Source organism: Thamnophis sirtalis, unplaced genomic scaffold (genome assembly GCF_051295495.1).
Source record: "Thamnophis sirtalis isolate CommonGarterSnake01/CBP01778 unplaced genomic scaffold, rThaSir2_p1.2 scaffold_4, whole genome shotgun sequence".
NCBI lineage: Eukaryota > Metazoa > Chordata > Lepidosauria > Squamata > Natricidae > Thamnophis > Thamnophis sirtalis.
Window position 1 is genome coordinate 116,982,148 of NW_028261384.1, and position 23,812 is coordinate 117,005,959.

Sequence of the window (23,812 nt, forward strand, 5' to 3'; positions counted from 1 at the left end):
TCCCTCTCCAGACTAACCCCAAGGCATTACGCAATGACAATATTCACCCTGAACCATAAATCAGCCAACCAGATTTTAGTTTAGCATGCTGTGTGAATGCACCCTATGTAAATGGTGCAAGCATATGTTCATACTGCAAATGGCTGTATCACAAACATCTAGTTTAACCACAAGGTCTCTGGCAGAGATCCAGGAAGGAGCAGGGCCAATAAACAGGAAACGTCTGGTCTGACTTGACTAATATTTCTCTCTCTTGCATTTGTAAAATGCAAAAAAAATTATGTGAACGTGACTGTGTTCAACGGGTTCAGTTACTTTCAAGCAGAGGTGGTATTCTACCGGTTTGGACTGGATAGCCCAACCAGTAGTGGAAATTGCAGGTAACTTCCCCGACCCGTACCTGGCTCTATGGCATCCCATTTAGGTCTTCTTTTTTTTTTTTTTGCCAAAAGCGCATATGCTTTTGAAGAATCTGTGGAGGTGGCATGTGCACTAATATTTGTGAATTGGTAGGCTACCACTCCTGCTTTCAGGGTTGGAAACCCAGTGAAATCCAATTTCCACAGCCATGATTTTGTTACGCTAGAGTACTCTGTTGGCCTGTATTTTGGAATTTATAGATTCTACAATGGGCATGGTAGCTAAACACAGTGACAAAAATAGGGATAGCTAGTTCAGGGAAAAACTGTGAAAACATGACTGAGGCAAAATATTGTTTAAAATCGAGATCTGTTTTCTCTTGTTCCAGAATTCAGCACAGAACAATGGCTCTAAATTTCAGAAAAATAAATTCTAGTAAACCATCAGGAAAACGTTCCTAACACTAAATGTAGTTTGATAGAAGTATCAGTGATAAAGAGATTTTTGGATCCTCTTTCCTGGATGTATATATGCTAGTCGTTCCCGACTCTAGGGGGCGGTGCTCATCTCTGTTTCAAAGCTGAAGAGCCAGCGCTGTCCGAAGACATCTCTGTGATCATGTGGTCGGCATGACTAAATGCCGAAGGCGCACGGAACACTGTTACCTTCCCACCAAAGATGGTTCCTATTTTTCTACTTGCATTTTTACATGCTTTCGAACTGCTAGGTTGGCAGAAGCTGGGACAAATAACAGGAGCTCACTCCATTATGCAGCGCTAGGGATTTGAACAGCTGAACTGCCAACCTTTCTGACAAGCTCACTGTCTTAGCCACTGAGACACCATGTCCCACAATGTATTTAATATAGTGGATGTATTTAAGAAGAGGCTAATAGCCATCTATCAACAAGGCTTTAATTTGGGTCCCCACACTGAGCCAGGAGATGGACATAATTCAGCCAGTCCTGTGGCTCCTTGTATGTTATTCCAGCTCAGGCAATGAAATTAATTTGGTAAAGTGTAGCTCAGTTAAGCATTTTCATTGACTCACAATCATAGAATCATAAAATAAGAGCTGGGGATAATATAGTCCAAAATTTCCCGGCCTTGGTAACTTCCTGAGGAATGGCATTCAGTACCCAGAATTTCCTAGCCAGCATGGCTATTGCTGAGAATTCTGAGAGTTGAAATCAACATTTCTAGAATTTTCCATGGTCAGGGAGCACTGATCCAGTCCAAGCCCTTATATGCAGTAATCAGTATCAACACATGGCTGCCCAGCCTTTCAGATACCCCCATCAAAGAGTATCATCACCTCCCAAGACAATCTAATTCATTCTTGAACAGAACTTACCAGCAGGATATTTTTCTTGATGTCCACTTGAAATGTACTACTTTATAGCTTAGACTCATTGTCCTCTTTCTTGTCCTGTCTTATGGGACATCTCTAAGAGTTTTGTCAGAATTCTTTGTCTGGTTTCTACAGTAACAATTCTTCCGATACTTGAAGGCAACACTGATGTCTTCCCCCAATTATACCCAAGTGAAACATTTCCTGTGTCTCCTACTATATCTCATACATTTTTTTCTTCTTATAGCCTTCTTTTTATCTGGCTTGCTCCAGTTTGTCACTGTTCGTCCTAAAATATAGTGTCCAGAGCTGCACACAATATTTTAATAGCAATAGCAATAGCAATAGCAGTAGACTTATATACCGCTTCATAGGCCTTTCAGGCCTCTCTAAGCGGTTTACAGAGAGTCAGCATATTGCCCCCAACAATCTGGGTCCTCATTTTACCCACCTCGGAAGGATGGAAGGCTGAGTCAACCCTGAGCCGGTGAGATTTGAACCGCTGACCTGCTGATCTAGCAGTAGCCTGCAGTGCTGCATTTAACCACTGCGCCACCTTGGCTCTTAGGTATGGTTTAGGTATGGTTTAACCCCATGATGGTGAACCTAAGGCACATGTGCCATAAGGGGCACACAGAGCCGTATCTGCGGGCACAAGAACCATCGTCCCAGCTTAGCTTCACCACGCATGCACATGCGCTTCCTGCTGGCCAGCTGATTTTTGGGTCTCTGTCATGCATGTGCGGCAGCTGGGGCGCATGTAGGAGATGTGCGTGGGGGTGCACATGTACTGGGAGCAGGGGGGGCAGTACAGGCTTTCCCTGCAGCACGTTTTTGCTCCCAATAGGCTGCAGGGAGGCCTACTAGACCCAAAACGGGGCGTGGGGGAGTGTCACATGCATGAGGGAGTGCGGGGGAAACACATGTGCATGCACGGGACGGTCGGGCAATGCATCGTGCACTAGAGGGATGCAGCAACAAAAAGGTTAGCCCTCACTGGTTTAACCAATACAAAATAAAAAGAAACAACAAGCTTTTCCTCCCAGCTCTGTTCATGTTGTATAACTAGGAACGCAGCCTATACAAATTGTTGATTCCTGTCTCTCTTAGTATACCGGCTAAACATGCAGCTAGTGCCAGATTGTAGCTAACTGCAAACTATGTCATAGACCAGAGACATGAATTATCACTTTTTGTCCTCAAATATCATGTTTTCTTCTGTAGGAAAAGAGAATATTGCCAAGAAGGATTCCATGATGACAGTATCATCCTTGGTTAGATGCAATGGACTTCCTTTTCTTTATTAGTTTAAAATATGTGGTATACAAGTCAAATATTTTAAGCTGAGGGCTCTATAAATTCATTGTCATCCATTTAATTAAAAACAACCACAAGCTTAGGAGCAATTTTGGCTTTAAATTCTCCACTGAGCCTTGATGATGATTTTTCTGGAAGCCATGATGTCTCTCAGCCTAATCTACCTCACAGGACTGTTATGAGGTAAAATGATGGGAAGACAAGAATAGAGCCATATATACCACCTTGATTTCCTTAGAGATAGGGTGGGGAGAAATGAAATGTATCTCATTTATTTAAAAAAAAGAACTACTAATTTTATGGATTTGCTCAAAATATTGTAAACTAATAGCTGGTGCCTGGTGGGTTTATTTGCAGAGTTGATACCTAAATACTAAAGCACGGGAACAACTAGTTTAGGGATAGTTGAGGATCTATTGAGTTGGATCCAGTCCAATTTTACAATATGATTTTGATATTATATCAGAAGCCAATTTCATTATATTTCAAAGCGGGAGGATTTATGGTCTGATTTATGGTAATTTCAGGAAACAACTGCCTTTACTTCACAGAATCCGTTTGATGTTTTTAGTCTTTAAGTGTTTACAGCATTGCAATCTTTGAAAAGAGAAGCAAGAGGCAGGAAATTTAAATCGATTGAGAATCCATTCATAACCTTTGAGAACGTAAGAAATCTGACAGCATTTCATCTCTCTTTTGTGAATGTTGAGGCACTTATCTCTAACTGCCATCATGCTGTGGCCAGCTTTAAATAAAAGTAAGAATGATAGAAATCCTCCTGATCATCAAAATAAGGGTGGTGTTTTTTGTTTTTTTTTTGCAGTACAATCCAGACGTAGAGATCATGCTTTTGAGTAGAATGAATTTCTGCTCCCGGTCAATGTGATCATGATATTCACATGTTTATTTTGCTACTCTGGTCCTGCAACATCAGTTAATGTCTGAAGGATATCTGGCAGTGGTGGGTTCCTACCGGTTTGGACCGGTTCGGCTGAACCGGTAGTGTTTGGTGGCCTGGGTCGCTGGAACCAACAGCGACCCAAGCCTGCCAAGCCCCTGAATTGGTTCTCCGGTTGGCACCATAGGCGCCGCCATTTTGTTTTCCACTTCTGTGCATGGGCAGAACAATTTTTTTCTGCACTGTGCATCAAGTGCAAGCGCGTGTGGGGCGCACTCATGAGTGAACCGGCAGTAGTGGCTACCCCTGATCTATGGTAACTATCATGCTATATAGATAAAGATTTCTTTATCCGTGTCAGGTCATTATTGCCTATACTGAACACTCTTGTCAAACACAGAGAAATACATGCATAAAATAAGGGAGTGGGAAGGTTTTCCACAAGTTTTCTACTTCACCATTTTCTTTATACTAAGGGAATAATAGTGGCTTATTGTCAATATTTCATCAAGTTGATTAAACATTTGTGCCATTTATATGTATGCTAATCTTTGTAATAACAGGTAATCCTTGACTTATAACAGTTCATTTAGTGACCACTCGAATTTACAACAGAACTGGAAAAAGTGACTTATGACCACTTTAATACTTGTTGCAGCATCTCCAAGATCAAGTGATCAAAATCCAGATACTGGGCAAATTGGTTCATATTTATGACAGTTGCTGTGTCCCAAGGTCATGTGATCCCCCTTTACAACCATATGACCAGCAAAGTAAAGGGGGAAGCCAGATTCATTTAGCAACTGTGTTACTAAGTTTAGAACTGCAGTGATTCACTGAACAACTGTGGCAAGAAAGGTCGTAAAATGGGGCAAAAGTCACAGAACTGTCTCACTTAACAACAGAAATTTCAGGCTCAATTGTGGTCATAAGTTGAGGACTTCCTGTATGTCTGTAATTGTCACAGAGGGTGTCAGGGAAATAAGTTGAAATGCTCAGTATGTTTGTTTTTTGTATTCCTCACCAGCCTCCCTCATTCTACTGGTTCTTCAGATGTATGGCCTCTGGGAGATGAAATCCATATATAAAGAAAAACTTGCATTATTATTATCCTTCATACTGTGACATTTACATAAGTAAATTTCAACCATAGGAATTGAGTTCAGTCGAAGATGAAAAAAAGACATAAGGCTGAACTGGAGTTTAGAACCTGTTTTTTTCCACCTTCATGATTCTGTTGCAACTTTTTTTTTTTTAATGACCAAGGTTTTTCACTTTTAATCACCTCTTTTATCTCCATTAGAGACGTAAAGTACCAAGCTGTCAAATGTAAGGGCAACAGCTCTATCCCATTATCAAAATATGTAAACAACAATATATTTTTCTCCTTTTATAGAGCTCTTAAGAGCAAGTTGATAAACATGAAGGCAGCTTTCTCTGTAAATGTCTTTCCATAGATTTAATCAGCATTCTTTCAGATTCAATACTTTGAGCCTCCTTGAGCCTTTCCTTATTTCTGAATTTAAGTGCTCCCATCCATCCTTGAGCTGGCAGCAAACTATACTAATATATAGTTGTCCCCTCTGCCCGCTCTGTTCCCAGCCACTGGTAATTATCTGACTTCTCTCCAGAATACAAGTAGTCGTCAACTTACAACAATTCATTTAGTGACCATTCGAAATAACAATGGCTCTGAAAAAAGTGACTTATGACAGTTTTTCACACTTATGACCATTGCAGCATCCCCCCCATGATCACATGATCAAACTTCATGTGCTTGGAAACTGACTCATATGTATGACAGTTGCAGTGTCCCAGGGTCATGTGATCAGCCTTTGCAAACTTCTGACAAGCAAAGTCAATGGGGAAGCCAGATTCACTTAACAACCGTCTGACTAACTTATCAACTTCAGTAATTCATTGAACAACTATACCAAGACAGGTCATAAAATGAGGCAAAAGCCACTTAACAACTGCCTCTCTAAGCAATAGAAATTTTGGACTCAATTTTGGTCACAAGTCGAGGACTACCTTTATAGGCAGTGGTGGGTTGCCAATTTTTTTACTATTGGTTTGTGTGCGTGTGTGATGCTTCTGCACATGTGTCCAGGCGAGTGGGTGGAGCATCCGCCCCCGCTACTACTGGTTCACCCGATCCGGGCTTAACCGGGAGCAACCCACTTCTGTTTATAGGGTTATAAAACTTAACACAATATTATGCAAAATTGACAACTTTAAAATGTTGTGGACTTCAACTCGCAGAATTCCCCAGTCAACAAAAAATACTGACCTAATAGATTTAGTAATATTCATCTTGGACAATGTTGGAATAAGTGGGAAGCAATTTTGCATCACATCAACTAAGATGTCTTATGTCTGAGCTGGAGTTGAGATGAAGTCAGCATAACGGCGACAGAACAGAAGTTGTTACCAAGGCAATCTTGTGCCAGGTTTAGATGCAAACAGGAAAGAAGGGTTTTTTAAAAAACATGTAATGGTCATCCTTGCCATGAGGATTGCTCAAGATAGATAAAGTTGCAATTCTAATTCTGCATCTTGTAGAGAAGTAGGGAATTTGGAAAAAAGGGGCCAATGATGAAAAGATACTGTATTTCAATGAGAATTGGAAGTGTCTTTCCCATCGAAGGGTGGGATTCAGCTGGTTTGGACAGGTTCAAATCAACCGGATGCTAATTTTGCTGAACTGGTAGTTGGAAGAACTGGCTGGCCCTGCCCACTCTTCCACTCCCCTCCCAGGAGTCTCCATGTGGCCTGTTCATTATGCCAGGTAAGTGCAGAGCCCGCAAGGAGGCTCTGGGAGAGTGAAAAACGGGCCTCCCGGAAGTTCTGGAAATCCAGAAACAGGCTTGTTTCCAGCCTCCAGAGGGCCTCAGGAGTCCGGGGGAGGCTGTTTTTGCCCTCCCAGAGCCTCAAGAAAAGCCTCCAGAACTTGGGGAGGGCAAAAAACTTGCCTCCTGGAAGTTCCAGAAGTCAGGAAACAGGCCTGTTTCCGGCCTCCAGAGAGTCTCCGGAGTCCAGGTGAGGCGGTTTCCACCCTCCCGGAGGCTCAAGGAAAGCCTCTGGAGCATGGGGAGGGCAAAAACGCCCTCCTGCTGTGGTACAGATGGCTGAATAGGCCACGGTCCCATGGCCAGCAACCAGGCAGAGAACCGGTTGCTGAAATTTTTCAATCCCACCTCTGGCCCTATCTCTAAGTATCCCTATACTCTGGATTAATTCCATAGTATAAGCATTTTCCTTGCAAGCTGATAGTGTTGTGAATGACTTCCTAATTTCCCAAGCAGTACTACATGGGTTTTATGCCCCCTGGATGAGATAGCACTGAAGCATGACCCGTCAAAACCGCGGAGGACAAAATCGCGCTCGACGAAAGCGCGCATGTGATGTCATCACAGCGCGACGAAAAAAATTAAAAATTGAAATAAAATTAAAATTAAAGCAAGCCGATTCACATAAAGGTAAGGGTTAGGGTTAGGGTTAGGGTTAGGTTAAGGGTTAGGGTTAGGTTTAGAGCGTTAGGGTTACGTTTAGCGTTAGGTTAAGGGTTAGCGTTAGGTTTAGCGTTACGTTAACGGTTAGGTTTAGGGTTAGATTTAGGGTTAGGTTAAGGGTTAGGTTTAGGGTTAGGTTTAGGGTTAGGTTTGGGGGGGTTAGGATAAGGTTTTCGCTTTATTTTTACATTTTTCGATCACAGCGCGATGTTTTCGTCACGCTGTGATGACGTCAAATGCGCGCTTTCGTCGAGCGCGATTTTGTCCTCCGCGCTTTTGTGGTGGAACCGCACTGAAGTACTTATACACGTACTTGGAAATATATACACCACCCTTTCCCCATGGAACACACACAGATTTGCTTTGTAAGTATAGTATTATTGCTGTTTATAACATCTTTCATTGATGCACAATTTATATATATATAGGAATGAAGAGATGAACCCTATCTAAATATCTGTGGAGATTCTTAGTCACATCATTGGTTGTCCCAAAGGTGCTTTTTCAGGAGACAAGTTGACTTTCTTGTTTTTTGTTGAAAATGTTTTATTTCTCATCCAAGAAGCTTTTTCAGCTCTGACTGGATGGTGGGGAATGGAAGGATTTATATTATTTGCAGATATGGTCATTAGCATTCTTTTAGACAGTAGTTAAGGCCACTTGGAGGTTTATCTGTGTTTGGAGGTTTACCACATTTGCACTACTCAGGTGACCCTGAGGACACAGACAAACCTCCAAGTGGCTCAATGACCCTCTAAAAGAATGCAAATGACCAGCTGTCTGCAAAGAATATAAATCCTTCCATTCCCCATCATCCAGTCAGAGCTGAAGAAGCTTCTTGGATGAGAAGTGAAAACAAGAAAGTCCAGCTCCCTCCTGGAAAAGCACTTTTGGGACCTGTCTAAATAGAAGGTTTGAGAAGCGATCCTTCCACCATTCTTGTATTTTCTGCATTATCCCTCTAACTTCTCAGCTAACTCTGCTTCTGTTTCGTTCTCTTCCATAGACATTATTTCTATGTCTCAAGCCTCTCTGCCAAGCACTAAACTTTGAAGGGACCTTAAGTAAAATGCAGGATTTGGTTAGACTTATCAAATTTCAAAGCAGTGACCCAAGGACACCAGGTGGCTGTGCATGGCACTTCTTTCAATTTCTCACATGCTCTGAGACCATTCATGGGTTTTTGTGGGAAGTTGTGGGAATCAGTAAATGTAGATACCCAAGGATTATTTCAGTCATAGAAATCAATCCCATGTATGCTAGTTTGGACAGGAAAAAAAAAAGGAAGACTACAGGTAATCCTTGACCTACAACCACAGTTGAGCCCAAAATTTATGTTGTTAAGTTAGTTATTAAGTGAATTTTGCCTCATTTTCCAACTTTTCTGGCCAAAGTGATTAAGTGAATCACTGCAATCGTTAAGTTAGTCACACGGTTGTTAAGTGAATCTGGCTTCCCCATTGATTTTGTTTGTCAGAATGTTGCAAAGGTGATCAAGTGACCCCAGGACACTGCAACTATCATAAATATGAATCAGATGCCAAACATCTGAATTTTGATCATGTGACCATGGGGATGTTGCAATGTCATAAGTATGAAGAACGGTCATAAGTCACTTTTTTTCAGAACCGTTGTAATTTTGAACAGTCACTAAATAATTCGAGGAATACCTAAATTCTGGAGATAAGTCTGTGGCTGGAAAGAGAGGGGGCAGAGGGGGAAACTACATCAGGGTAGTTTGCTGTCAACTCAAGAATTGATGGAGAGCTCAGAAATAAAGAAAGGCTCAAAGAGATTCAACTTTGAATGGTCACTAATTGAACTGTTGTAAGCTGAGGACTACCTATAATTGGCAGTTCCAGTTCATCCACAGCCTTCTTCTGCTCTATCCTTTCTCTGCCAATGCATGCAGCTCCTCATCTCTGAAGGCGACCAAACATGTGCTAGTAAACAGGCACATTTGAAGGAAGTGCTGTGGCAGAGATTAGAATGAATTGATTTCACAAAGCTTTGGTACATTGCATTACGGTAGAACTCTAGTGCCTTTTTGTTTCCATAGGTCTGGTGAAGCTGGGCGTACACTGCATCACAGGGCAGAAAGTTGCCATTAAGATAGTGAACCGGGAAAAGCTTTCTGAGTCTGTACTGATGAAGGTAAGCAAGTCGTATTTCTAGGTGTTACAGCAGGGGGTTGAGGGGTGGGTGAGGGAGATTGGAGAGGATGGAGAAGACCAAAAGAGCGAGGCACTGAATCCACAGAGAAATAAATGGCATACTATGCTTTCTACGCATCTCATCTCTGCCTCTCACCTTCCTTCCCGTGGGAAGGTCAAAGTCTGATAAAAGTGGAACCCTTAGCAGAGATATCTAATTGATTCATTGTCTGTATTAGAGCCCTGAAGGAAGTTGCCAGTCAATTTCTAGCCACTGGGAAATTTGCAAAATTAATGCAATCTCTCACCAGGTTGTCAAGTGTAAGAGAGGCAGCACAGAGTGATGTTACTGAGGTGGCTCCTCCACTAAGTACTTAGAGCAACTTCATAGCAACCCCTAGCTGTCATTGAAGTTATATTCATCCTATCCTCATTATTGCAATCCCATCAATTCGGCACAGCAATGGAGGGATGACTATAGAAAGCGTTCTAAGTAATTGATAGGATTTGGGAGTTAATGATGATATAAGCATCATGCAGAAGCCATGACTTTTAGGTGTTTGCATCCTACCTTATGACTCAAGCGCATACTAATGTCATTTGTGCAAAAACTCATGACACTTACGTCCTTTTGGAATCCTTAAGGGTTTGTTAAGTTTGTTAAGTTGTTAGTGGAGAAGGAGCAGTGGGAATTTTGCTGCCTAACAAAGGATGTGCAAAACGTAGGCAGATTCTTTAAAATATATATGATCTCTATGTGAGAATGGCACAACCCAGAACAGAATCAAGGTTAGATAACACTCTTATTGGGGGCTCTAATATCCTTATCCTGGCCTGTTTGTCCAGACCATCTCAGTTTGTATCACCAGAGCAAATCTTTTTCCTTGTCTTTGATTTGTTTTGCAAAGTGCAGTAATTTCATGTGACTGGTTCAGCTGAAGTATTTTTCTGTACAGTAGTACAGTTTTCCCCTTTCTGAAGTCTGTGCTAATGTGAAAAAAAAACCATTGAAAAGACCCTCCAAATACCAGATAACTTTAGCCATAACATAAAGCAAATGGTAATTTATTATTATTATTAGTTTTAATTGGGGCAGCTGCATCCGTTTTTAAGTCTTTTGGAGGAAAAGAGCACCTGAAACTGTCACGTGTAGCAGAGGAGAAGCATACTAAATCTTTGCATGCTTTTAGTTAGCGTTTGGTAAGACCTGATCAAATAGCCAGCACAGGAAAGCAAAACAAACCATAGAAATATATTTATATATAAGGGGTTTATATCAAATTGAGTGCCTTGTGTTTGCCAGTTAATGTCCTGGCAAGTACTTTGAGGACAAGCTGACTAGCTGATAAAACACAAGTGGGTGACAGATAAAGATCTTGCCTGTAGGCCCCAAGCAAAGACTAGATGCTCACACTCTGTAGCATAGTGATAGACTCAAAGGAATGAATCTTTATTTTCACCTGTAGAGCATTTGCGTCAGTGGTGGATTGCTGCCAGTTCGGCCCGGTTTGGCAGAACCAGTAGTGGAATTCAGACTTGGGTCGCAGAACCAGCAACAACCCAGGCCTCCCACGCCCTGGAACTCGTTCCCTTGCTAACGCTTGGCCGTCGCCATTTTGGATTTTAGTGATGTGCGCAATTCACTGTTAATTATTCTGTGCAAGCATGCAGAACAATTTACACTGAACTGCGCACAGTTCAGTGTAAATTGTACATTGTACACAGTACATGGGTTGCACGCAGGTTGCGAACCAGCAGTAACACCGGCAGCAACCCACCCCTGATTTGCATGTCCTTCCAGCTTCATCTTAGTCATAAGTCACTTTTTTCAACTCAGAGATGGGTGGTTTAAAAATAATGGAGTAGAATAGAATTCTTTATTGGCCAAGTGTGATTGAACAACAAGGAATTTGTCTTTGGTGCATATGCTCTCAGTGTACATAAAAAGATACATTCGTCAAGAATCATAAGGTACAACACAGTGATAGCCATAGGGTACAAATAAGCAATCAGTATCAATATCAATTGTAAGTATACAAGCAACAAAGTTATAGTCATGCTGTCCAAAGTGGGAGGAGATGGGTGAATGGAATGATGATGAGAAGACTATAGTAATAGTAATGCAGCATTAATGAATAGTTTGGCAGTGGTGAGGGAATTATTTCTTTAGAAGAGTGATGGCATTTGGGGGAAAAAAACTGTCCTTGTTTCTAGTTGTTCTGGTGTGCAGTGCTCTATAGCGTCGTTTTGAGGGTAGGAGTTGAAACAATTTATATCTAGGATGTGTGGGGTCTGTAAATATTTTCAGAGCCCTCTTTTTGACTCGTGCAGTGTACAGGTCTTTAATGGAAGGCAGGTTGGTAGTAATAGGTTTTTTTCCCCTGCAGTTTTAATTATCCTCTGAAGTCTGTGTCTGTCCTGTTGGGTTGCAGAACCAAACCAAATATGAAATATAAATAAATAAAAGAAAACATTTGTAGCTCGGGTTTTAGATTTTGGCAGTGGTTTGCTCTCCAAGCTTGTTTCCATTTAGTTTCTGAATGTTTCGTTACCAGACTAGGTAACATCAGCAGCAAGATTGTCTTGTCCTATTCCTCATTGCTGCTGATGACGTTACCTAGCCTGGTAACGAAACGTTCAGAAACTAAATGGAAACAAGCTTGGAGAGCAAACCACTGCCAAAAATAAATTTTAAAAAAAATTCCAGGTGTTCTTAGTGACTCCTTAATATAGGAGTCCCTAAATATTTCTCTTCGTACAACTCAGTCTTCAACCAGCTTTTACAATTTTTTTAAAAAAGGTACAGTAAAAAAGAGAAGTAGTTTAGCACAACAATTTGTTATTGGGAAAGGGGAAAAATAATAAGGCAACAGAGCAACATACAGTAGCTAATTAAAAGTTTTGTGCACAACCTGGCGAAGATATCAGATCACATGATAGGTGAGTATAGGGTTAGCATCCTTGAAAATAATAAACATAAAATATTTCTGTGTGGTCCTCATATTTTGAAATGATTGGGTGCAATTCCCTTCCCCTTCCCCTTTCCCTTTTCCAATGGTGTGTTTGTGGCATGGTGCTCTATTCTGGAGCCTATGGATAAATCTCAATATCTCATACATTTGAATAAGATTAAATACGCTAAGACTACATAACTCAACACCCAGTTTCTTTGTTAGAGTAACTGTTTGTGAGACATTCATGATTACCTGTGTCACAGCTATTCACTATTCATACAGAAAATGTTAGTAGCCTGCTCTTGATTACACTAGAATTTCCCCCTCCCGGTGATGGGGTTTAGATTGACTTCCAGATGATTTTCTAATCCTAAATGATGTAATCAAGACCACTACCTAATCCAGCACGCTACAATATCCCTGCTTGATTAAAAGACCCCTCAAGGGAATAGGCAATTTGCATGCATAAATTGCTTCCTTTTCTTTCCTGTTTGTTTATTTATCAAGTTTATACAGCCACACTTCCCACAAAAGTGACTCTGAGGAGTGTACAACTGAAGTGGTATTCAGCCGGTTCTCTCTGATTCGGGCGAACTGGTAGTGACGGCTGCGGAAGGCTCCGCCTACTGACCCCGACATAATGTGTGTGGGGCAGGGGTGGGTTTCTCGCCCCGTTCCAACCGGTTCACGCGGTGCACGCATGTGTATTAGCGTCTGTGCGATGCTCCAGCTGCTCCTGGAGGATCGCATAGGTGCTGTATGCATCCTGCGCATGCGTAGAAGCGCAGAACTCGTCAAAACCGGGTAAGAACCGCGGGCGGGCAGGCGTGCCCTTCGCCATTCCCAGAAGTTACTTACTTCCAGGTTTGCCGACCAACCGGTTCGCAAGGACCGCCGCGAACCAGTTGAAACCCACCCCTGGTGTGAGGGGTTCATGCGCAGAAGCACAAATGAGGTGCGTGCAAGCGAAGCGAGCACGCTCACATTTGCAAACTGGTAGGGAAGGTAAACAAATCCCACTTCTGGTGTACAACAAATCTAAAAAGTTTATTAAGAAATATCAGACTATCATCATTGTAAAAATTACTAAAAACATCAAAAAAGCTCAAAATTATTTATTTATTTATCAAATTTATACAGCTACTCGTCTTATCCAATATGACTCTGGGTGACACGGGAAAATTAAAAAAAATATGAACATATAAAAACAGTGAATTTGTTTATTATCTATCTATCATCTATCTATCACCTCTCACAGGATTGTCAAACTCAAGGCCTGGAGGGCACCCATGGGGTTCTTAGATCTGGGTCGCCCTGCCAGCAAAGGACCAACCCACGGTGCTTCTGCCAGCGAAAACGGGCTCTCAAGCTCCGTTTTCAGTTGCCAGGGCCTCCTGCAACCCTTTGCCAGTGAAAGCGGAACTCGGGAGGGTTGCCGTCCTGAGCCATGCCTACCCGCCTTGCCCTTTCCTCCCCCAGATCAAACACAAGCCTGATGTGGCCCTCAGTGAAATCAAGTTTGACACCCCTGATCTATCACATCCTGGACATAAACTGTTTCAACTTCTCTCCTCAGAAAGACACTATAGGGCATTGCATGCCAATACAACTAGACACAAAGAGTCTACACTTCACCCCCACCCCCAGGCCATCACTCTGCTAAACACCTAATGCCCACAGCACTGTCTTATGCCTAAGAATATCTAACCATGTAGTATCTAACGCATTACTATTAATCCTTCTCATATTTCCTATTACCTACTTCTACTGGCATCTTATGACTATCACTTTGTTGGTTGTATCTTATGATTTATGGTTGTATCTTATAATTTATCAATTTGTTGCTTATATGTTTATTGAGAGTTTATGCACCAGAGACGAATTCCTTGTGTATCCAATCACACTTGGCCAATAAAGAATCTTCTCTTCTCTATGAAAAGAAGGAGTACTGTGTTCCAATATCTCAGGGGCTGCCACAAAGAAGAGCGGGTCAACCTATTCTCCAAAGCACCTGAAGGCAGGACAAGAAGCAATGGATGGAAACTAATCAAGAAGAGAAGCAACCAGTGGTGGATTAAGGCTCACTGGTGCCCTAAGCACTGACAAATCTTGGTGCCCCCCCTCTTTGTACATACTGTACAAATCTTCAATTTTTTTTTCCTTTTCTCAACTTTGTGGTGCCCCCTTGGACCTGGTGCACTGAGCATATGCTTAGTCTGTTTAATGGCTAATACACCACTGGAAGCAGCCTAGAACTGAGAAGAAATTTCTCAGTTGTTGACAGTTAGAACAATTAATCAGTGAAATGGCTTGACTCCAAAAGTTGTGAGTGCTCCAACACTGGAGGTTTTTAAGTAGAGATCGGACAATCATTTGTCTGAAATGGTCTAGGTTTTTGTTTTAACCTGAGCAGGGAGTTGGATTAGAAGACCTCCAAGTTCCCTTCCAACTATTCTATTCTATTCTATTCTATCCTATCCTATCCTATCCTATCCTATCCTATCCCTACCCCTACCCCTACCCCTACCCCTACCCCTACCCCTACCCCTTTCCCTATTCCTATTTATTTCTATTTCTTTCATCAAACTTTATAGCCTATCAGGCACAAGTAACTAGGAACGGGACTTGAGTTCAAAGTACTAACAGTTCATTACATGCCATCTATATACAAGAATCTGGTCTATTAATGGTCAAGGGAAATTGGTGCTCGGTAAGTGTTAACATAATTCACCGGTGGGTGGGTGTCTTTATGCAATGACAAACTTTAGGGGACATCTTCTGAGATAGGTGTCTGCAACCATTCCTTCAAGGGATTGTGATTTCACAGATTTCATGAATGCATCACCTGGTGGGATAACACAGCCACTCATGAGTCAAAGAATTATCATAAGACCAGTAAAAGGGATGGGGGGAGAAGAACCGGTATATGAACAAAATAGCAAAATAGTGTACTAGGAAGTAAGAGATATGAATATGAATTGATGGGAAAACCCTTATCTCCATCTGCCCCAGCTCTGCATCCTAGGACACAAACAGAATTAATATTTTATTTTATTGATTTATATATTAAATTTATATGCCACCTATATCACTGTGACATATAAACACTCAGAATGGGACAATTCACAGTGGCCAACTCATCATGAAGAGGTGGGTTGCTGCTGGTTTGGCCCAGATCAGCCAAACCAGTAATAGCGGTGGTGGGAGATGTGCTCGCAAGCGGGTGCAGGAGCGCCCCGAAACTGGTAGTAAAAAGATTAGCAACCCATCTCTGTCACCATTGCCAATTCATTGCAGGACAACTTGCCATGGTGGGGGAATTTAACAATTCAATTTGATTACTTAAAATAAATTAAAAAAAACTTTTTAATGTTTGTCATTCACATTTCATTTTGTCCCTAATTTTGCATCCCTTCATTAATGATTCTATTCTACCATTTCTTTGATATTAGTGCAACTCTTGTCCTTCAGCGAGTTGTCCCATGGCAAGTTGGTCATGGCAAGTTGTCCCATGGCAAGTTGGTCATGGCAAATTGTCCCATGATTAGTTGGCCATGACTAGTTGGTTGTGGTGACCTGGCTGTGGCTAGTTGGCTGTGGCTAATTGGTCATGGTGAGCTTGCCATGACTAGTTGGCCATGATTAGTTGGTCGTGAAGAGCTGACTGTAGCTAGTTGGCTGTGGCTAGTTGGTCATGCTGAGTTGGCCACGACTAGTTGGCTGTGGCCTGTTGGTCATGGTGAGCTGGCAATGGCTACTTCGCTGTAGCTGGTTGGTAGTGGTGAGTTGGCCATGGCTAATTGGCTGTGACTAGTTGGTGGTGGTGAACTGGCTGTGGCTAGTTGGTCATGATGAGCTGGCAATGGCTACTTTGCTGTGGCTGGTTAGTTGTGGTGAGTTAACCATGGTTACTTCGCCGTAGCTGGTTGGTTGTGGTGAGCTGGCCATGGCTAATTGGCTGTGACTAGTTGGTGGTGGTGATCTGGATGTGGCTAGTTGGTCATGGTGAGTTGGCCGTGGCTAGTTGGCTGTGACTAGTTGGGCGTGGTGATCTGGCTGTGGCTAGTTGTTCGTGGCTAGTTGGCCACGGCAAATTGTCATAGACCCATAAATACTTTCTCTCTCTTTTTCCCCATTGCAGGTGGAACGGGAAATTGCTATTCTGAAGCTGATTGAACACCCTCACGTACTCAAACTTCATGATGTCTACGAGAACAAAAAATACTTGTAGGTATTTATTGGCAGATGGCCTCCCACTTGCAAATGGGGCCCTGGATACATACCTGCCAAAGGGAAATACAGGTAGTCTTTGACTTACAACAGTGCATTTAGCGACCATTCGAAGTTCCAATGGCACTGAAAAAAGGGGCATCTGACTGTTTTTCACATGATCATTGCAGCATCCCCATGCTCGTATGATCAAAATCAGACACTTAGCACTGGCTCATATTTATGACCGTTGCAGTGTTCTGAGGTCATGTGATCATCTTTTGCAACCTTCTGACAAGTAAAGTCCACGGGGAAGCCGGATTCACTTAACAACCCTGATACTAACTTAACAACTGCAGTTATTCACTTAGCAACTATGACAAGAGAGGTTGTAAAATAGGGCAAAACCCATTTAGCAACTTTCCCACTCAGCAACAAATATTTTAGGTTCAATTGTGATCAAAGTCAAAGACTACCTGTAGTTCTTTCTACAAATTAGCACATATCCACCTGGAATATTATCATCTCTTTCCATGGATTTACTTGCTAAGGATTCTACATTCAGGAGAAATACGGGGCCTTCTTTCCAGTCATACATATAGCTATAGGAATCACAACTCCAGACTTATAAAAATATGAATTGATACATAAGTGCATAAATGCAATAACACAGAGACTGAAATCTACTGATACGTAGCAAGGGCAATGTGAAAATTGTAGGTTGAGTTTAAAATTATTGCAAATAATTGCCAAAGGCTACTAATTAATGTGATGAAACAGCCCTGGATTAGCACAATGTGTAAAGTCATTAAACCACCCATCTTCCCCAATCACCATGGTTCAATGCCCCTTGCATGTTCTTAACCACATGTTGTCTGCAACAAACCTACATGAGATACCACTCAGGTGTTATTCTATACCTTCCCAAAACCTTTTTCTTGATGTTCTTATGACATATAAAGAAGAGCAGGATTGGCCATTGAGGATTGCTTCAACATTTGCCATGGGATAGTATCATTTCCACACTTGCGACAGAATAGTTTAGCTGGCTCAGAAGAAAAGGGTGAAGCATCCATGGCACTACGAACAAAAAGGAACAGCTTGACATTCAAAAAGAACAGACAGAAGGCTCCCATCACAGCTGGCCACCTGCTTAACGTCTGTTGTCTGAGGCAATGACCTCATCTATCCAAAGATAGGGCCAGCTTTGATACTTCTTCTTGAAGGCAGACCAAGTTAAAATGTGATAAACAAGAGCCAAAGACATGTGGCTTTATGGAGCTGTTCTGAAGTGGATTCTTAAGCGCCGCCCCCCCCCCCCAATTCATCCCAATCTAATTACACACTTTACTCCCAACAGATTGTGGCTACCCTCCACCCTCATGCTCGAATTTATATGTGGCATTCTCTGAATGGGGAGGGAGGGAGGATAGCGGAAGACAGGAAATAGCCACTTCCTCCAATTTTGCTAAAGTAATTGAAATTCAAAAGCTTGGTTTCTGGAAAGGTGCAGGACCAATAAAAAGAAAGGAGTTGTGTTCCCATCTGCTTCTGAAATTCCTGGCACAAAGCAACGGTTTCCTAGGTGGAAGATACTTGTATTTCTCTTGGGTGTGAATGCTGCCAGAATGGCAGAGCCACTGTGTGTGAGGGAGGGGGGAGGGAGGAGGGGAGGGAGGGAGGGAAGGAGAGAAATTGCAGGATAGCTGTCCAACATACCAGGCGGTGCCAGACCAGTGGCATTCTCTACTTATAAGCTTTCTTTGTCATTCTCTTCTGAGTCGATGGGAGGAGATATAAAGAGAGAGACAAAGCCATGGGATAAAGAGAGTGCGTGAAATAAAAATATGTATATGTATTAGGGCTAAAATTGGGGAGAGGTATTATTCAACTAGCTTTCATTTTCAGTCATGTAGCTTATCTTTGCCCAGTCTGACTGGTGGGTGCACTGGTTGGAGATAATATAAAGTGCAGTTTATCACAGCCAATGGTTTTCCAAGCTATGTTAGAGCTTTTTTTATATATATATTAATATTGAAATAAACATTTATTTGTTTTATTCATAAAAATTCAGCCAAATGACATTGAAAATGCCATATTTCAGGCTCAACTTTGATACGTTTCTAACTTTGATCCTTGAGAATTCTCTCTTAATCATAATCTTCCCTACTTATTTACTCCACTGGAAGTTTAATTGACTTTAATTCAATTTAAATTTCAATTTTAATGGATTTGTATGCCGCCCAATCCCGAAGGATTCCGGGCGGCTTACATAAAAACAGTTTTAAAATATTAAAAGAGTTTAATGGGAGTGATTCCCTTGTAGATACTGGTATACTGGTGTGTCAGTCACTGGAATTCAATCCCATCAACCCTGCAGAATTTCAAATTAACTTTAAAATTAAACATGCCCAAAATTACAGTGTTTCTCCTGAGGGAACAGACTACTGTCCCCATGGAAAGCTATTTCTTATCAAAACCAGCATATAACTGTATGTCAAGTGTGAGAGTCGTGTCCATGCACAGGTAATCCTTGACTTATGCTCAATCGTTTAATAACCATTCAGAGTTACAGCGGATTCCAAAAATGGAAGTGTGGTCTTGTTTTGAAGTTCTGATGTCCACACACACACACCTCCTCCCCTCCCCTACAGTAAAATGGCTGCGTTTAGAAATGTTTGCACCACCTTATGGTCACGTGACTGAGTTTTACGACATTTTTTTTTTACCAGAAGCCTTCTGGTTTCATAGTGATCTCAAATGTGGTGGGTTTTTTTTAAAGCAACTGGACTGTTTTTTTCTTGAGGAAGAAGAACAAAATGTTTGGTTTCTTATTCTCATTCCATTCTATCCTGCCTCTCCCACCCTGCCCAATCACAACTGATGCCATTTCTTGGATGTCATTTCCCTCACAGCTTCAACCTCAAACTGTCCACCGTAGACCTCACCCCATTCTTAAGAGGTCTGTAAAGGGGGCGTGTATAAGCGCACTAGGGTGCCTACCGTCCCTGTCTTACTGTCCCCATTTATCTGTATTTTCTTCCTTTGTTCATGCTTATGTTCATACCCATACTTGTTATCTTGTACATGTTTGACAAACAAACAAATAAATAAATGAGAAACAAAACATTTTGTTCCTCTTCCTCAAGGAAAAAAACAATGCAGGTGCTTTTTGAAAGAGCAACTGGATGACTGAAAATCTTCACAGACATACTTTACAATGGGTTTGCTTAACGGCTGTGGTGTTTGCTTAACGACTGCTGCAAAAGAGGTTGCAAAATCAGGTCCACTCGTGTGTTGATCTGCTTTATGTCCCTTGTGACTTACAACTGAAATTATTGTGGGCTCAATTACAGCGATAAGTCGAGGACTACCTGTATTTGGCTGCCCATGCAAGAAACCTTTTAGGCAGCCAAGGCAGATCCCCCTTCAATCAGAGCACAACCAGCCGCCACCCAGCTAACTGTACACAATATTTATTAAACACAGGTCTTTCCTATATAAAAAAAAGGTAGTCCTGGCTTGAAGGAGCTCTGCTCGTTCTCCATTTGAGGTTATGTAGCAGTTGGCGATTCAATAATGATGAAGCAATATAAAATATTTTGAATTCTTCATCTCTCTCTCTCCACCCACTTCTTCTTTCTCTTTTTAACTCTCGGGATCAAAGTGTTACATCTCTCTTTCTCTTTTCCATTTTCTTTGCAAAGAAAATGGTTTTGCCTTGGTTTGAATGGATTCTGAGTTTGCTCCCATGGTGGTCTGATAGATTTTCAATTTCTTTTTAATTCTTGTCCTTGCTTCTTGGTCATGCTGTCTCTGGACTTCTAATGTGTTAGGTACCTCGTCTTGGAACATGTCTCAGGAGGTGAACTTTTCGATTACTTGGTGAAGAAAGGCCGTCTGACCCCCAAGGAAGCCAGGAAGTTTTTCCGACAAATTGTCTCAGCTTTGGATTTCTGTCACAGCTATTCTATATGGTGAGCTGACTGTTGTGTTATTATGAGCTGTTACAATATCTTGTTTTGTTCCTGCAGGAAAAGAAAGAAAAACATTTTTCTTTTGGGTTTATTTTTCTCAATTGTCTTGTGGTTCCCACCCTTTTGTTATTTGTGTTCTATTGATTTTTTTTTATTGTGTCTCTAGTTTTTATGCTACCGGCCACTTTGAATTATCATTGATAAAGAAAATCAATACTTATTATAGTAATTATTGTTCCTTCTCCCATCCTTGGATCCTATTGATGATTGAAATGCCAATTTACTCTTTTTGAAGTACATGTTTTCCTACCCTGTTTCCCCAAAAATAAAACCCTCCCCCCAAAATAAGCCCTCCCTGAAAATATTGCAACACAGCAGCAGCCATGAGGTGACCACGCTCGCCATCTCCTGCACCTCAAAAATAATACCTCCCCAAAAATAAGACCAAGCCCTTATTTTGGGGGTCAAAAGAAAATAAGACCGTGTCTTATTTTTGGGGAAACATGATAGGTCGCTAGATGATCACTGGTTTCCTCATCTTTTGATCCAGCATGATATGTAAATATTGGGAGTAGGTGCTTTTTCTGGCGAAATGTAATATCTAATAAATGCAGTGGTTTCTAAATCCCATCCAGTCAAAGTTCTAAAGATTTCATTAACATTTCAATAACTTATCCTACATCCCATTTATCACTTCTTGCCAGGCTCCCGGGAACCAAGAAAGACACATTGAGTTACTTCTGAGTATTTTCCTTTATTGTTCCTCACCCATAGCCAGAAGTCTTGCCAAACTAAAGCAACTAGTTGCATCACTGTAGATATACAGCTAATCTCTAGGTTCCGAGTTTTCATTTAGCACCCATTCAAAGTTACGAGATAAGCGCCCCCTGGTGTTTATGAGCAAGTCCCAAAATTATAAATGTTGCAGTGCCACAACAGTTGTTCGCCCTTATGAATGACTGCAGGTCTGCAACATTCCCCCTATTCCCCCTTCCCCGTTCCCTACAACTGCTTCCCCCTCCCATCCTGCCGCTCAGGGATCACTTACCTTACAAGTAATCTTAAAAGTTCACTAACCTTACTCCTCCCTTCTGCAATTACTTTGCTTTTGAGGGAGAGTTGATGGGAGCTCCTCGGTTGCCGTAATATCGTTCAAGTTCAGCCACCCATCCTCTTTTGCTGTTTGTTGTTCTTAGGCTATCAGTCAAATCATGGAGAACATGAAATTGGTCTTCTTAATGGTCCCACGGTTCTATATTCCCTCCTGACTGAATTCGATCTTACTGTACTTGTTTGGTGTAGGCCTTTATTTAAACTTTGAAGCCGCCTCTATTCCTGGCTTCATTTAACTCAGGATATGTATAGTTTAACCTTGTTTTTTTTAATAATTTATGTTGACTCCTGTCGCATTGTAAAAGCACATTTCTGAACCATGGGTTATTGTTTTGAATTTATGAATAAATAGTTGGAAGGAATATTAGCATACAGCCCATCTGAGAAAAAAATATTTTCCAAACCAATAAATTTTGTAAAGTCACAGTTCTAGTTTGCAGCTTCATTGAGGAGGAAGAATAGACAAGATTGAAAGGTGCTAACTTGGCACTTTTGGGATTAATACTTTCAGAAATTGTTAATCCAAATACATCAGGCTACACTGCTTGTTCTACACAGCACATAGAGAAACCTGTTGACTTTTAATGCTCCCTCCAAAAGTAAGGGAAACTAGTGAAATATCTGATGTATCACGGGTGTCAAGCTAACAGCCTTTGACTGTGTTCATATGACATTCTAATTTAAGACTACCAAATCTGAGTTGCAAAACTCTTGACAACCAGACCTTCTACTATTTTAATATTGTTTAATATTGTAATATAGGCTAAATCTGGTAGCCTAACCCAAACTCATGGTTTTCTTCCGCATGGTTTTCTAAATTTATCACATTTTATTGGATCATGCAGCATAATAAACCATTAACATAAATTATAATACAGATTCGCAAGATGCATTAGGAAAAACTGAGTTCATTAGTTGTCAGCCTTATTATGCAAACAATGTCTTATTCCTCTGGGCTCAAATAATGCTAAAAATCTTGAGAATGGTTGGGGTCCTTGAGTCGCAATAGATTTCATAATTGTGGAGCCGCAAGTCATACAATATTCAGTAGAGCACTCGCGTATCACTTAAGCAAACAAAATAACCCTTAATCTGTACTTCAGCACTGCTTAAAGCGGGGAGGGGGGAAAGTACTTGATACTGATCTAATACCTCCCACTGGGTTGAGAGCCATTCATGTAATAACTTCAAGGGATTTAGTGGTAGAAGCTCACACATGTTTGTGTATGTGCATGCCCATGAGCTCTGCCGCTGATCAATCTCCATGGGTTTTCTTTGGACCCCTTCAGCCACCGAGACTTGAAACCTGAGAATTTATTGCTGGATGAGAAGAACAACATTCGGATTGCAGATTTCGGCATGGCCTCCCTGCAGGTCGGAGATAGCCTGCTGGAAACAAGTTGTGGGTGAGGCATCCTCAGAATGGAGTCCTGCTGGCCTGTGATGCTGAGGGAAGTGGGAGGAAGTCAGCCACATGGCTCCTTGCATGGGTGGATCCACACATTATTGCAGGAATACCAATGTGTCCAATGTAGTGGACATGTAAAAAGTGAAATGGGAAGGAAATATATGCTTGGGAACCTAGGTAAGCTGTTCCTTGTCTTTAGATGGAAATGCTGTAACACATTACTATAGTCATTGAACTATAAGTGAATCAGAAATATCTGCTCTTACTTAACATTTGAAATGTGAATTACTTGCAAGCAGATCAAAGATTTGCCATATGTAGGACAGCAAAAGTTTTCCATCAATGAAAATATAAATCATATATTCTTGGAAGTGGAAACTCTTTGTGAAATATCCTCCCATTAAACCAGGGATGGGTTTCTTGCCCCATTCCAACCGGTTCGGTTGGAACGGGGCCGGCGGCGTCCTCGTGCACGTGCGCAGTGCACGCATGCGTACTAGCGCCTGTGCGATGCTCCAGCTGCTCCTGGAGGATCGCGCAGGTGCTGTATGCGTTTTGCGC

At 41.6% G+C, this 23,812-nt stretch overlaps 1 protein-coding gene across 4 annotated transcripts in view; it reads left to right on the forward strand.

The window, feature by feature from the left end:
- Nucleotides 1-23,812, forward strand: part of BRSK1 (BR serine/threonine kinase 1) — a 67,285-nt gene that overhangs the window by 13,687 nt on the left and 29,786 nt on the right. For all 4 annotated transcript variants that reach the window (XR_015696483.1, XM_087713869.1, XM_087713870.1 and 1 more), the window contains exons 2-5: nt 9,497-9,591; nt 16,686-16,771; nt 20,590-20,730; nt 23,133-23,249. Coding sequence is in view for 3 of the 4 variants with exons in the window: in XM_087713869.1 (XP_087569995.1) it covers nt 9,497-9,591; nt 16,686-16,771; nt 20,590-20,730; nt 23,133-23,249 (439 nt within the window). In the remaining variant the exon portion in view is untranslated. The remainder of the gene's footprint in view (nt 1-9,496; nt 9,592-16,685; nt 16,772-20,589; nt 20,731-23,132; nt 23,250-23,812) is intronic.